Genomic DNA, 15,659 nt, shown 5'->3' on the forward strand with positions numbered 1-15,659 from the left:
GATGTGCCTTAAGAGACAAGAACCAAAATTTTATTCCTGAGGGAATTCTGGATCACTGCACACATGCAGAATTCCTGTCCCTTGCAGATTTCTTTGCTTCCCTGTAGAAAAATGACTTTCTGACAGGGAAGCAAAGGGAAGCCTCAAGAGCAGTATGTTTTGGGTGCCCAGTGCAGCTGGCAGAGAGGTAAATCACTGCAGGGGGTGGGGTGAGGCTGGGGTGAGCCTGGCCGGTGTCTCCTAACCTGTACTGGGCTCAGCTGCTAGTCCCGGCTGGGCTGAGAGGCTGGGAAGGATGGGACTTGCTCTTCCCCTTCACAGAGCAGCTAGATCCAGGTCAGACTCAACCCCAGAAATCTCCCTTGGCTGCAGGAAGCTCTGCAAACACTCCATACCAGCTTCCTGCACCCACCACTTCTCAACTGTGGAGGGGAGGGATCACTGTACGGGTAACTGCTCCCCTGTCAGCCCAAACCCTGTGCATCCGGACCCACCATACCTAGAGCATCCTGCTGAGCCTCACCCCCCCTTACACTCAGAACCTCCACACCGACAAGCCCCATTCATTTCCTCTGCACTTGGACCACCTGGATGAGCTCCCAGACCCCCACCCCACTGAGCCCCAACCAGCTGCACCTGGATCCCTACCCCACTGAGCCCCCCAAACCCAGACTCCCCCTCCGCTGAACCCCAACCACCTTCACCAGGACCCCCTGCAGAGTCCTACTGCCCCTGCACCTGGAACCCCACAGCAAGCCCCTGTCTATCCAGATTCTCCCCTGCACCTGGATCCCCCACTGAGCTGCCCACACCCAGATGGCCCCATACAGAACCCGCTCCCTCCACACTTGGATCCTGCTGGGTTGATCCTGCCTGCCAGCACCTGGCATGGAGGGGCAGGCCTGGTCCTTGTGTTGTCAGTGTTGGGTGCAGCCTCACCACTGAGTCGATGTCCTGGGAACGAGCTGCAGAGTGATTCCTCCCCTCTCCATGCAGCCACTGTGCTCCCCACTGCCATGCTGGAGTCTCCACATGTGTGACAAATTAAAATTTGCGGAACTTTAAAATACTGTGTGCAGAATTTTAATTTTTTGGCACAGAATTTTTAATTTTTTGCAACAGAATTCCCTCAGGAGTAAAGTTTGCAGGCTCCTGTCCTACTTTTCAGTGCAGTATAGCCTTTGTGAAATTGTAGTTGATTATTCAGGGAGAAGGTGTTACAATATTTCCAGATTGCTTTTGTTAACTACTGTTTGGGTTTCAGTTTTCTGAGAACTTTCCTCTTGATTCTGTGTCTGGCTTTTAACTCTTATGAAATCCACTGCAACTGGAGTCTGGATTGCTCATCAGCAGAAGTACCTGGCTTCAGCTGCTCTGTGCTTGAAGTTCAACTTGGGGCCTTCCAGGTAGTCAGTCTGGACTCATTTTAATCATCTTCACACCAAAATCAAGCTGCTTGTTGTTTTGCACAGTAACTCTGCTTGAAGAGAAGCCTAAACTAAATGCAATTTAGAATTTACAACACTAGGTGGTGGTGTCCCTGAATGTCTGGTTGAAGACTGGGATGATCTAGTTTATTCAGACTAAGGAGCCACCAGGTTTTCAGTGTCTCTGTTTTATAGTTACCTCTCTGTCAACGTGTCCACTTCTCCCACAAGCGTCTTGACTCTCTTCCTTGCTGCCCCTTCCTCATGAAACACCATTCGTAAATTAGTATGAGAAACCACAACATTCTCCTTCAGATCATTCCCCAGAACTTGCCTCTACTTTGATGGCTGCCGGAAGCCCTCAACTGGCTATAGCTGGGGAGAGGACCAGTGATATTTACCCAATTTAAAAAAAACAACAACATACTTCTGATTTCAGAAATGTCAGGTCCTGTGCATAGCCAGCCCATGGAATTGTGGGATACTTCTGGATGACTCCCTGGACCTGAGTCAAGCAGGGCTACGGCTACACTGCAAAGCAATAGGGCTCGGACCCCGGGTCCCAGCTTGACTCAAACTTGGACCCTGGGTTAGCACACATTCTTATTTCTACCACCTATCTCTTCCTTTCCCTTCTAGTGTATTATACCCACTTGTTATACCTTGTCTTAGATTAGATTGTAAGCTGTTTTGGGCAAGGACTTTAACTTGTGTTTCTCCAGCACTCACCCCCCGACTCACTGATACTGGTTAGGGTCTCTGGGTGCTTTCGTAATATAAATATATCATCAGATATATCATCAGTTTACAAAGGGGGAAACTGAGGCACAAAAATTAAGTGATTTACCCAAAGAAGGCCACACAATAAGTCAACATGAGAGCTGACTTCAACATTCGGTGGTGCTAGCCTGGGACTCGGAGACCCCAGTACAGTTCCCTGTGCTGGATTCCTGTTTTACCTTGGGCAAGTTGCATATTCTCTTGCCTCAGTTTCCTTGACGTATGTTAATATATGAAAAAATAAAAAGATTGTTGGGAGTAATGTACTTCCCTACGTCACGGGCATTGTGAGATAAATACCCTAATGATTGTGAGCCCCCTCCCCCTACTATGGTAATGGGGACTAAAGATATGCCTTAGATAGACATACACTTACAAATAAGCTATATCTTCAGTAACTAAATCACCATTAATGCAAAGCTTCTGTCAGTGGAGTGAAGACATTCCCAATGTCTGGATGCTTTTTGAGCTTTATTGTACTAATATGTGATGTTTGAGGCATGAAACAATTATATGCAGAGGGGCCAGTGTTCTCACCGTGCCCAGGACTACATCTTATTCCATTACTCCCATATTGTGCCTATTCAGTAATAGAAATAATAATACCAGTCCATCCCTTCCTGGCATGAAGGTGACATAACTTGATTGATTTCCGGGGTGTGTGTGTGTGTGTGGAGGGGGGGAGGGAGGGGGAAAACTGAGAGAAATCCTAACCTGAGGAAGGAATTCTGTCAGTGGCTAGTTTCCTGGTCCTTTTTACCTCACACAGGATCTGGCCCTAGATTCTGGAAGGCACTACAGCAGAAGTTCTAACTCCTGTGCTCAAAAGCCTCCCTATACGTCTAACCTGTTGTTGATGTTGCTACTGGCTCGTCCTTTTTATACGTAAACAAAGCTGAGCGTTAAATGCATGAAATAGTTACTGAGTTTAGAACTACAGTACTGTGGAAAGAAAAGGAGTACTTGTGGCACCTTAGAGACTAACAAATTGCTCTGGATCTAGTTACTGGGGAAGGGGGAGACAGGACAGGGACTGTCTTTTTGTTATGTTTATATAGAGCCTAGTATAACTAGGCCCTGTTCTATGATTGGGGCCGCTAGTTGGGACCACATTACAAATAATAAATAATAGTATGTTGCTAAAAGATGTATTGCATGGTAAATATTTTTTAAAAAAATTAAGCAATCTTAAATGTCGAAGGGGGAGGATGTTAGGACTGTTATGAATGTGTAGCTTGGAAGCAAATTGGATCGATTCCATCAATCTGTGCCTTGCAGGTATTACAAATTATTTATAGAGCTGGAATAATTTCATTGGCAGCTATGTTACAAATTGTAGGCCCCCCCACCCCCTTTTTTTTTTGCTTAAAGGAAAGCTGCACTAGTTTTTTTTTTTTTTTTTAATTTTTCACTATTTCTCAGTCTCTGATAACTATCTTTGTTGGTGGTGTCTCTGTAAGTGACAATTGCCACTGTACAAATTCTTCCAAGAAGTTGGTCCAGGACATGGGGAATGAAGTTCTTGCAACTTAGGGCATGGTTTAAGCAGGGGACTTTCAAGTTGTTATGGGAAGACTGGATAGAATTTACAATTTGAGTCACTTGATTTTATATACTTTCCCACGGGACTTGCGTTATCTACTTTGTCAGGTTATCAGAATGGTAGCTTCCAATTTGAATCTTTTAAGTTTGATATTATATTTTTTTGGTATTCTAATCTGTTTTTTAAAGATGTAGTGACTAGAATAGTAATGCTTTAAAAGTTTGAAAATATTTTTTATTCGGTTATTCATATTCTGAACCAAGAGCATATTTTTGCATACGGTTTGCTCCAATTTTTTCTACATGGAGCTGAAATTGGAAGCTTTGTTTGCATAGAATTTTCAACAGTTTATAAGGCATCTGACTATGCTGAAGTGTAAGTGTTTATGCCCCAGCGTCAGTGACTGATCACTGCTCTGAGAATAGTTTTTCTTTGCCAACAATGATTGCACAGGATTTCTATAGCAGGTTGTAAATCTTGAGATATGGTAGGTCAGATTTTAGGGTCTTAATCTCTATTGTCACTTTTAACAGTTATCAAATGGGAATTGTACTTACCTTATTGTATATAAAATAATCCCATTTTCCTTTCCAACTCTCTGCAGGCAAGAACAATGGTTTGTATAGAATGCACTATGTTTGTGCTCAGCTGCCAAAGAGCCAGCTGAAAGAGGAACCCAGGTTACCCTCAACCCTATGGAAAGGGTTGAGCTAGTTATCGCTGCTGATAGCAAGTAAATCATTTCTGTAGGCAATGGAGGAAACAAAGATGGCTTGTTGGGTAGGGGCAACTTCTCCAAGGACAGGAGTCAGGGATGTCATTTTGAATCCTCTAATAGCGTGGTGTGAACAATGGAGAATTAGCCACACCTATGAATTAACTGAAATGCAACTATTTTGCACAGTGTTGCTGTATTCTGGATTGCATTTGTGCACCACTGCCAACGCTACCTGAAAACAGAATCCGAAAGGCTGCTATATCTAGTGAAGATTTTCCTTCAGGTGGTAGAGTGTCCGATTTTTTTTTTCTTTTTTTTACAACAGACTATGTATTCTGGTGGCCATAAAGTTTGGTCAGCCCTTGAATTAGTGGCATCTTGGATACAATCTCTATTTCAAATACAGTTACACACTTATTAAAGAAAAGTGAAATTAAGACATAAAGGCAAGTGTGGAAATAGGTGTTTATCTGAGACTTGAAAATGAGACACAAATTCAGTGGGGTACAGGTACAGGAAGGATGATCTCCTTCTAAAAATGCCTGCATTGCATAGATTGATAGAGTTTAAGGCCAGAAAGGGACCATTAGGTATCTTCCTAATATCTCAGAGTATGACATTTCACCAAATCACCTCTATATTGAGCCCAATAACTTTTTTGGCTAACACGTATTTTCCAGAAAGACATTCAGTCTTGGTCTGAAGACACCAAGATATGGAGAATCCACCTCTTCCCATGGTAGTTTGTTTGAGTGGTTAATCACTTTCACTGTTAAAATTTGTACCTTATTTCTAATTTGTATTTATCTGGCTTCAGCTTCCAGCCTTTAATTCTTGATATGCCTTTCTCCATTAGAAAAAAGAGCCCATTAATACCTGGTATTTTCTCCCCCCCAAAGTACTTTCAATTGTAAACAAGTCACCTCATGATTTTCTTTTTGATAAGTTAAACAGATTTAGCTCATTAGGTCTCTCTCTGTAAGGCATTTTCTCAGTTCTCAATTAATTTTTGTGGGTCTTTTCTGTAGCCTCTCCAAATTTTTCAATATCCTTTTTAAAATGTGGATGCCAGAACTGGGTGTAAGATTCCAGTATCGGTCTCACCAATGCAATATGCAGAGGTAAAATCACCTCCCTACTCTCTCTGCCCTTGAGGAATGAGAGAGAGCTAAATTATATTCCAATTAATGTATAGCTACTTTCATTTTAAACAGTGCAGTTTTTATTTAGTAGTTTTATTTAATAGAGGCAGAGGTATGCCCACCAAAGAGGGAAAATTGATATATATAATTCAGCCTCTTCTTCTCTGTGTTGTAGCACATATACTCTGCATCCAAGCCATTCTATGTTCCCCTTTGTTTTATTTTTAATAAAGAACTGAATGTGCTGGAACACCATGGTAGGCCAAGCAGAGGTGAGATGAGGACATTGTGGTGTCTTTAATACCGTGTCCTCTGGCATTTACGCATGTGACTGACCCATATTTCAACACTTTTGCCAACCATAGTACATGAGGTATGAACACTGAGATTCCCCGCAAAGGAAGTGTGACTGGGGCACATTGCTAAATCTCTTCCATTGTAAACCAGTGTTTTTGTTTACCGTTATTGTAAAGATGATTATTTCAGTTTAATATTAACCAGCTTGGAGGGGCTGAATTTATCTTGCTTGGTTCTAGCTAGCATTCCTGTCCTACACATGGTGCAAATCAACTGTCCTTCCAACTTGAAAGAGTTTGAGACAGTAGGGCCCACTGACGCATCGCTTTTGTTCTTGGGGAATTGTTTCCATTGTGCTCTCTAAAAGGAGGGAAATTAAAAGCTTTGCTCATGGCCAGTTCTCTTCATATTTGCCTCAGTTGGGGGGATTCTTGTTGGCTGTAGCTGCGCTGGCTGCCTGGCTTTGGGTAGCTCCCTACATTTCCTGGCGCTTTTCAACACCGCATGTTAATTTTTTTCAAGCTCTCCCTCTTAGTTGCAGATGATAAAAGGCCTATTTCCTAATAGGAAGATTGTAACCAAGCTGTTCAAACTTAATTTAAATTGGAGTCATTATTCTTGACTTCCTCTTCTTAAAGACTTGTTTGGACTTGCTGGCACAAAGCAGCTCCCGTGTTCCACCCCAGATGTGGCTGGGTGATCCCTGTATTACATTCTTTAAATTGCTTTGCTCCTGTAAATAAGCAACTGAGTGGTACTTCAGACCACTTAATAAATATTAACAGAGGGTCCAATCCTGCACCTCTGAAGTTGATGGGAGGGTTGATGTTGACTTTAGTGGAAAGAGAATTGGGCCCTAAGTAGCTCACATATTAGGCTGTTTGCTTTTTTTTTTTAAAAAAGCATCTGTGCATATTTGCCCTCCTAGGTCTTAGCCTGTTAGTGTGACACTTGTGGAACTCAACTAGTCTTGAGGGCTTTTTGGCCCTTGAGGGCAGAGGTAGCGGGGAGAATTCTATTCAGACCCTCTACTGGCTGTTATGTATGTCAACACCACTGAGTATAAAAGTACACCCTCGCCAAGGATGTTGCTCACTTTATCTCCCACAAGCTTCAGAGACCTTGGCAGCTTCGCCTTTGGTGCTGCATTCCAGAATCCTGAGCTGGAATTCATTTGGGGGAAGAATTTGATGGTCTCTGCAGCTCTTTGCATTGTGGGTACCAGGCTTGCATAGCTAAAGGATGGAGCTATGGAAAGAGACCTCCATCCTGGTTGATTCCCTCCCCACAAAAAAACGGTAGGAGCATAAAAAGCTAGTCTTCAAGAGTGCAGGACTGGCTCGGTACCAGATATGGAAATCCTTTGACTCAGGTGAAATGATGGTCAGGGCAGTTGATGTGGCTACTTGGCCACAGGCATCCAGATTCTACCAGGAGGTTCACAGGAAGATCCAAGACCTGCTTCATGCCAGTGAGGATGTGTCTGAGGAGCAGATTGTCTTCTTTGCAGCAAGCAAAGGAGACAACAGGCTGCACTTTGTTTCCAGGGCCTGCATCTTGCTCCCTGGGTTCCTCCTTCAAGAGAGGAAGAGGAAAAATTCCTGGTCTGGGAGTCTGCTTTTACATCAATGACTGGCAGGAAAGGAGAAGAACGGTATCACAGACTGCTGAGGCGTGCCTGCTAGGCTCGCTCCACAGACCACATTTTCTTCCAAAACAAATGTAAAAATGTGACTTAGGACAGTTTCCCTGAATTGAAAAATCTTTATTCTGGATTTTTTAAGAGAATTGCCAGTAGCTCAGTAGAGAGGGCATGAAAAACTGGTCAGGAAAACCTACTAGATGCCTATTCACAATGAAAAGAGCCTCTGAGGTATAATACAGACTCTCAGAAATCTCCAAACCAATATCCATGAAGCAGTTCAACCAAGTGGTTGAATTCTTTTCCAGCATCTAGAAATACCAGAATAAATATGCACTTAATTCATTTAGGTGCCCTAGTAGAAACCAGAGTCCTCTTTTATATGCTAAGTTTCTCTGTCTAACTTATGTCCTTGGCTCTGGTACTGACCCACTGTGTAGCCTTGGGAAATCACATCCCCTTTCTGGTTAACTGAGGCACATGATGGGAAATGATTATAAAAATCTCTCCCTCAAACGGGTGTTGTGAAAAATTGCTTTGAGGTACTCTGCTGTGGATCACTATTTGGTGTATGTTTTATCATGATGAGTGCAGGGGACTGGACCAGGTGACCTCTCGAGGTCCCTTCCAGTTCTATGATACTATGATTACACAGTGGCCAGAGCTTGGGTGGGCCCCCTTGTGAAAAATGAAATAAAAACAAAGGTAGGAAGATTCGGGGCCCGATTAAATACAAAATGATGAAGAAATAAAACAATGACAAAACACCAGGAAATTTGTTCCTTTGCCCTTAATTCATCTTTGTGTGAAGTGATTCCATAGGTCTTGCCACAGTGTGATACACTTAGGACTGGCATGTTAGTAAGGAGTGGCATTTGCATTTTCTCTGTAGAATCTGCACTTGTGCCACACATGAGTGGCAACTGGTTTGAGATGGCTCATGTCCATGATTGGTCAACAAAGAGGCTTCTGACTTCTTTTTTTATCAGACTAAACTAAGCCAAAATTAGCCACCCGAACCAAAATAAGCATCTGAATGTAAACTTGCACAGATTTTACTGAATTGGTTTTAAAAAACACCTCTAGTTAACCCAGTGACTGTTTGTCTGTAGACAAGATCTTGGTAAATTCTTGACACAGTGAATTGACAGCGATGAGATTAATTGTAGCATCCTGTTAAGTGTCTGCATGCTAACGAGACCCGAAGCTTATCGAAGTGTACGACTTTGGCAGTGTGACTCTTGAGAAGCCATAGTTGCTGCTGCACTAGTCTTCCTACCTACTTTAACAGTGAGGGCGCTAGCCTAGACATGGACAGTGAACACTAGTATTTTAGGCTCTCTATGCTGTCTAACCCTGTTCGGAACAGGGCTCCTCAATAGTGTGGTGGAGGGCTAGTCTACACGAGATATTCTGGAATAACATAGGGTGGGAATTTAAAGCGGAATCGCTCTTTCCGAACAACTCCATGTGTGGATACTTATTTCAGAATCTGCTTCCAAAATCTGTTAAGCTAGTTTGGGGAAAAAGTATTTTTTTTATTCTGGAATAAACGATTTCATACCTCGAGTAATTCCAGAATAATTTATGTAGCGAAGCCCTAACTTGATGCCACCACCCACTGGTAGAGGTTGACTCGGTGGTAGTAAAGGGAAGGAATTTTAGAAAAAAATCTTAGTATAGATAGGTCTGAAGTGTCGAGTAAATATTGAGATCCTGTCTCTTTACGGTAATTAGCAGGCCCCATGGCACTTTTGTTAGAGTAGGGATATTAACTGTAGTTTCTTGGCCAAATCCCTGCTTGGATAATTGTTCAGATTCCCTAAATTTTTCCGTACAATTTCTTAATTTCCTGTCCTAAACTTACGTAGTAATTTTATTAAGCAGCTGCTGTATTCGCTCCAGAAGTGGCCCCACTTCTGTGCGGAGGAAGTGATCTATATGTATCCCTTTCCTACTTAATAGGGTGTTGAGACATGATTCATGGCTGTAAGGTGCTTTGAGATTTTCAGATGAAGAGTGCTACTGAAGTTTAGCATATTAATAAAGATCCAGAACATATTAATAAAATCATTGTTTTCTGAATAAAAAACCATGCATTCACACCTCATACTGTTATTTTCTTTACAATCTTCCCCTTGCCCCAAGGCTGCTATCACTAAGGTATGCCTTAGTGTTTGAGATGTTCAGGTCCTGGTGTGATATTACAGTATCTACCTGTACACTTTGTGTAACACCTAGACAAGTGTGGGAAGAGTGGTAGCTTGCCTGAATTTTGCATTATCTTGCTTTGGTTGGCCTGTGTCCTGTTGTTACTTAAATGACGCCCTTGGAACGTTAAAGGCCCTGTATCTACTTCCTGTTTCCCTAAGTTTCCTATTCTAGCAAAACCATGCAGGAACCATCATCTATGACAGAGCTGACAGTCCCATCATATTCTGCTGTAAGTGGTGAAGGCAGGCGCTGAGGAAATCCATGTTGCATGAAAGGTGTTAATCGGTGGCATCTAATGTTGCTGCGCTGGTTGGATTCAAAGATTAGCATCCTAGCTACACAAACTGTGGGGATTGGGGTTACAATGGGATAGCTTCTTGACCTCCTTATAATATGGTTAGGTCTTGCTTGTAAGGGCAGCGTCAAACCGTATTTTAACTGCTACTCAGCCATATTAGAGCCCTGCAAAGAGCAGGATTTATTTTCAGGAGCTGCTTCCTAGTGTAGACTCTAATGACAACATAATACCACTTCCTCTAGTAGTTTGCTAATGTTTACAGTTGTTAAAGGGGCTCTGTCAATGTTGGTTGAAAATGAAGGTTTTGAATTTATACAAATAAAGGAACCACTTTCTAGACTGTTAATACAAACTTTGTCACGATTACAAAAATACTTTTAATTAAAAGTATGCAAGAGTGGTGTGGCTGTAATGTTTGTAACCCAAATGTCAGAACGCTCTGCTGGTTCAGGAAAACCTGAAAGTGGATTGACTGATCGATCATCACTTGAAAAATTTAGTGAAGTGCACAAATAAAAGTAGCGTACAAGATGAAAAGGAAATTCCGTACTTAAGATTTTCAGTTGAAAAAATTTCAGGTATTAGTAACACGAGTAAGAGAACTGGTTGTTTTAAAAAAAAAAAAAAAGTATAATCTGCTGGTGTCCCTTTGCTACACAGACATTTTGCAAATCGCAAGAATGTGAACACAGGAACTCAATGATTTTGGTGTTTCACATTGTGTACGAAACAGATCTGAGCTGTCAAACTTTGTTTGACCCTTCCATGGGCATGTTGCATTAATCATTTTTTTTTTTTTTTTACATTATGCAGTAATTAATTTTTTTCCTCTCATTTTTAACGTTCATAATAAACAAAATGCTAGAGCTTTTATGTAGCCGAATGAGAAGAAATGTTTCAGAGGCCTTAAAACCACTACAGAAGATTAAGAAGGAAAAAAAATAAAATAAAAATTGAAGTCCGGAACCAGACCCAAGAACTTTTTCCACATATTAATTGAAAACAAAAAGCAAGACACTTCTGTTCATTGTCCCCAGAATGTCCTTGCACTGTTCCAGATTTTTTTTTTTTTATTTTGTCCCCAGAGATTTCTTGGGAGATATTTCCTGCCTCCCTCCCCATTCCTTCTCCTCTTGTAATTTCAGTTTAATTTATTTATATTCTGTTGGAGATCCAATCCTGCAGTCATAAAGCAGGCAAAACTCCCATTTGGAGTAAAGGTGCAGGGTCAGGCTCCTAATCTGTCATAATTTGAAACTGATTAGAGTGGTGTTAACCACGTTCGTTGGACCCACTCTTTTCAGGATGCAGAACAAACCTATAGAAGTTCCTACACAGGCTGAATACTGGCTTGGGAAGCCTTTCTTGTAGTATTGCATTTGTATTTTGCTGTGCTTGCATAAGTCGTCTTTAAACTTCCATAGCACTTTCCATCTGAGGATCTCAAAGACCTTGGCAAATATTAATGAATGAACTCGTAAAGACTCTGAAACCTGTGAGATTGGGAAGCATTATCCCTAGTTTACACACAGCTTTTCTATGCCCTTTCCCTCAGTGATGAGCTCAGCCACGCAGGAAGCTTGTGGCAGAGCTTGGAGCAGAACCCTGGACTCCTATTTTCCAGGCTTGTCTTTTGTGGTAGCCACAAAACCACGCCGTCCCCCCTTCCTCCCTCCTGTCAACATCTGCCCAGCTTGTGCCTAAATGCATTTTAATGAGTTACTAAGTTGTATGGCAAGGAGTGGTCAAAATGAATCCCAAGGGTTGCATGCAGGCCGTAGCCATCCATGTTCTAGAATGAGGATGTGGCTTATAGACAACAGAGCCCAGTATGCACGACTCCCTTTTGATCTGAGAAGCATGTGGATCAGGGTGGCGAGGTGCAGTGTAGGCCTGTCTAAAAGATCCTCACCACCGTGTTAAAGATAAAGGTGGCTTCATATGCTCCAATTCATGCCACTTGGATGGGGCCCTGATGATTGACAGTATGGGCTTCAGATGGGTGAAATTTGGCTGCCCCGTTGTATGAGATAAACTTTGTTAAAAACAAGACTGTCAGATAGAAACTGGTGTGACTCTGGTCCATCATTTGCCTTTTATAACTTTCCTGGAAAGTTTTTTCCATTTGACCTTTGCAAAACCAAAGCTTGTTTTAATGAACATGGGCATTGTGAAACACAGTGACACAATCCAAGGTCGAGTTGAGTCTTGAATTTTTTGTTTTTTAAATTGATTTTTTTATGTGCTCAGTAAACAGAAACATCCAATCGGCAGACATAACAAGGAACGTTTTTACAGAACTTCCGTCGGAACGTTTCCAGGGGCTTTACAAGGTTTCAGCATGGATGCAAATGGTGTAGAGTCCCAGAGAGCGTTAGAAGTGAGGGCAAGAGGAATAATTGGATAAAATGGATGTAGACTAGGTGATGGATGCCCACAGGCATAAGTAGACAAGTAAGAGTGTAGGTCAGAGTATGTAGGAATAATGCAAATAGTAGGGGGAGAAAGCTGACCCAATATAGGGAGAAAGGTGATCCAACAGGAGAGTATAGTATGGCCAAAATACCTAATAATTTGCACTGTTGTAGCTGTGTTGGTCCCAGGATATTAGAGAGACAAGGTGAATGAGGTAATATCTTTTACTGGACCAACTTCTGTTGGTGAGAGAGAAGATTTCAAGCTCCACAGAGCTCTTCTACAAGTCTCTCTCACCAACAGAAATTGAAGATGATGCCTGTCTTATGGGTCATAGTGACAGGGCGCATGGTGGTGGTGTAGACAGTGATGAATAAAGGGGAGAGTTTTGAAGGGAAGACAAGGGTTTTGGCTTTAGCGGTGTTAAGTTTAAGCTGATGATTGATATCTAGGACTCTTAGGATTTGTTGCTTCCTGTCACTGACTCATTCTTTGGCCTTGAATAAGTCACTGGACGTCTGTATCTGTTTTGCCATCTGTAAAATTAGGGAGATCTGAGGCTTGCTTAATGTTCATAAATCATATTGAGACTCTTGGATAATAGGTGTTACATAAATGCAAAACAGTATTTTTCCCGTGGTGGAACTGCATTATGTCAGCTTGGAACTTTTTCAATTAGTGTTTCCATTTTCTTTTAAATTTATAGTGAAGTCTACCAAGGAGTTGTATAGCTGAATAATATATATGCTATTATATTTGCATTTTTGGATTGTAGCTAAGATGCAGGTTATTAGAAAGGATGTGCAGTATTGATTTAGGATATACATAAGGAGCATTGCAAATAAATAGACCATCACTAGATGGCACTCTCTCTCTAAGTTCTAAATAAGTCATTTCTTGGCAAAACTCTCTACCTGATTACAGTGCAATAAAAACTACCATAATCGATACTGTGGCAACATCCTAGCTTTCGTGAATGTCAGGTCGCTGTCTCTTCAGATGCTTATTCCAAAGGCAGAAACTGGATAGCACTGAAGGAAGCTGTGTTGTGAACTTTAAAGAATTGCATGCCTTTTTACTCTGCTTTTGTCAATGACCATGAAATGTGCGTAGAATTGGACTTATTTAAAAGCTTTCTTTTGCAATCAATGCAGAATAAGTAAAGACCCTAAATATGCAGGGTTTCCACCCTATTACGACCCTCCTGAGAATGGGAGATTGAAAGCGCATAACTCACGATGTCAGAATACATCATAAGGATAATTATTCAACATTTCCCTCCTCAGCGCTTAGTCCCATTTTGATTTTTACTGTAGACACCTAGGGATGCTATCTTGAGTTCAGAGAGTGAAATTTTCAAGTGACTTAGGAGCACAAATTCCACTGAAAGCCAGACCTGTGTTCCTAAATCACTTAGGTACTTTTCTCCCCCAACATTACTTAAAATGTTCACTAGGAGTCACCTAGTTGACCACCTCTTCTAAAGGGTTACTTGATACATCTGTTGAGTTGGGTTTTTTTGTATTTCTGTAGTTTCTTTTCATCCCCAACCTTTCAAATCACTGGACAGCAATAGTGAATTAAGGTATTCGGTCTCTGAAATTACATAACATCACCTTTTTAACACAATTGCTGTAAACGTCGAGGTTTGCAGGAAAATCAGTGAGTCAGTCAAGAAGGCTAAATTCAGAATTAGATGTCTTAAAATTGTCACAGTCTTCAGAATATCCTGTGGATTGTAAGCCTGTATTTAAAATCTTTCCGCTCATGTTAGAAAATTAATGTGCTTATGATCAGAAAAAAGTACCTTTCATACTTTACATCACTCTTTTATCTTTCTGGAATAACATCTGCTTATGTTTGCTGCCAAGACCAAGTTTGTTAGGCTTACGGAGGCAATATATCTGCCGATGGATGAGTTGTAATCTAGTCCACCTCACAGAATTGTCGGTGATGATGCTGTTACAGTGTTTTCTGTCTCTGATGTACGGAGTAAAAAGAACATTGTTTGATTTTGTTTGTTTTTTTTACGTGTCAGTCTGAGCTTTCCATGCAGGGAGTAATCAAATCTTATATGGGAGTTCTTTGAACAAATATGGGAACCCAAGAAATCCTGTTGAATGACTTCTGTGAATGTGAATTTTGTGCGTATGGATATTGTTGGATTGACCTCTCTGGAGATTACCTATTTTTCCCCAACATGGAGGATGAATGCAAGCTTCCACCAGGCCTTCCTGCCTTTGTTCATTACCTCTGACAGGGAAGGGCCATTTGGGAGGTGAGGTGGGGAGTTCAGTCCCATGTCCCACTTATTCCAGCAGCCCTGCTGACCGTGCTAACAAGGGGGCAATTTGTGTCAGCAGAGACTGTGCTTTTCTCATGTGACTTGTCCTCTGGGAGCTGGTCTGAAGCCCACAGAGTCACTTCATAAAGGCTACCAATCACCCGTCAAATAGCAGCCAGTTTTGGTCTCTGTTGGCCTAACTGGATTTGAACTGCTGACCTAAATAGAGGAGGAAGGTTCTGTGTCCAGTTACCAGTGCCCTGAATAGAAACGTTGTGGTCTGTGAGAGAAACAGGAATGAAAGCAAATGTTTGTTGAATGGAAAAGAGAAGAACATGTGTGACACAAGAATATCCTCAAACATGAGTTAAAAGTAAAGCGCCACTTTAAACCCCCCCCCCCCAACTCTGTCCAGAGGCTATTGGTTATTGTTTAACAACTAGCATTTTGTGAATTTATTCTAAGTAATTATATAGACAGGTAACACAATTCTAACCTCCTTGGAAACTCCTCTTTCTTAGGTCTGTCTATGATGGCGAAGAGCATGGTCGTTTCATGGAAAAACTGGAAGCCCGAATTCGAAACCATGACCGAGAGATTGAGAAAATGTGCAACTTCCATTACCAAGGCTTTGTAGATTCCATCACAGAGCTCCTGAAAGTTAGGGGAGAAGCCCAGAAGCTTAAGGTAAGAGAGAAATTTAGCAAAGACATATCTCTTCTATCAAAGGGTAATATTGTGGCACAATGAAATATTTTCATTTCTGACTTAGGGCTTGTCTTCACTACATTGTTAGCTTGAGGTGTAGCTTTGCTCCTAACATCACTCCCATCCCGTTCCCCCCACAAATTTAGCTTGAGTTAAGGGGTGATTTAAGCTTGAGCTGGCTGGTCCATCAG

At 41.7% G+C, this 15,659-nt stretch overlaps 1 protein-coding gene across 4 annotated transcripts in view; it reads left to right on the forward strand.

Moving 5' to 3' along the window:
• EXOC6B (exocyst complex component 6B) overlaps positions 1-15,659 on the forward strand; it is a 450,860-nt gene that overhangs the window by 53,563 nt on the left and 381,638 nt on the right. For all 4 annotated transcript variants that reach the window (XM_073343016.2, XM_073343018.2, XM_073343017.2 and 1 more), the window contains exon 2: positions 15,282-15,447. In XM_073343016.2, coding sequence (XP_073199117.1) covers positions 15,282-15,447 — 166 coding nt within the window. The remainder of the gene's footprint in view (positions 1-15,281; positions 15,448-15,659) is intronic.

The sequence above is a fragment of the Lepidochelys kempii genome, chromosome 4, assembly GCF_965140285.1.
Source record: "Lepidochelys kempii isolate rLepKem1 chromosome 4, rLepKem1.hap1, whole genome shotgun sequence".
Classification (NCBI taxonomy): Eukaryota; Metazoa; Chordata; order Testudines; family Cheloniidae; genus Lepidochelys; species Lepidochelys kempii.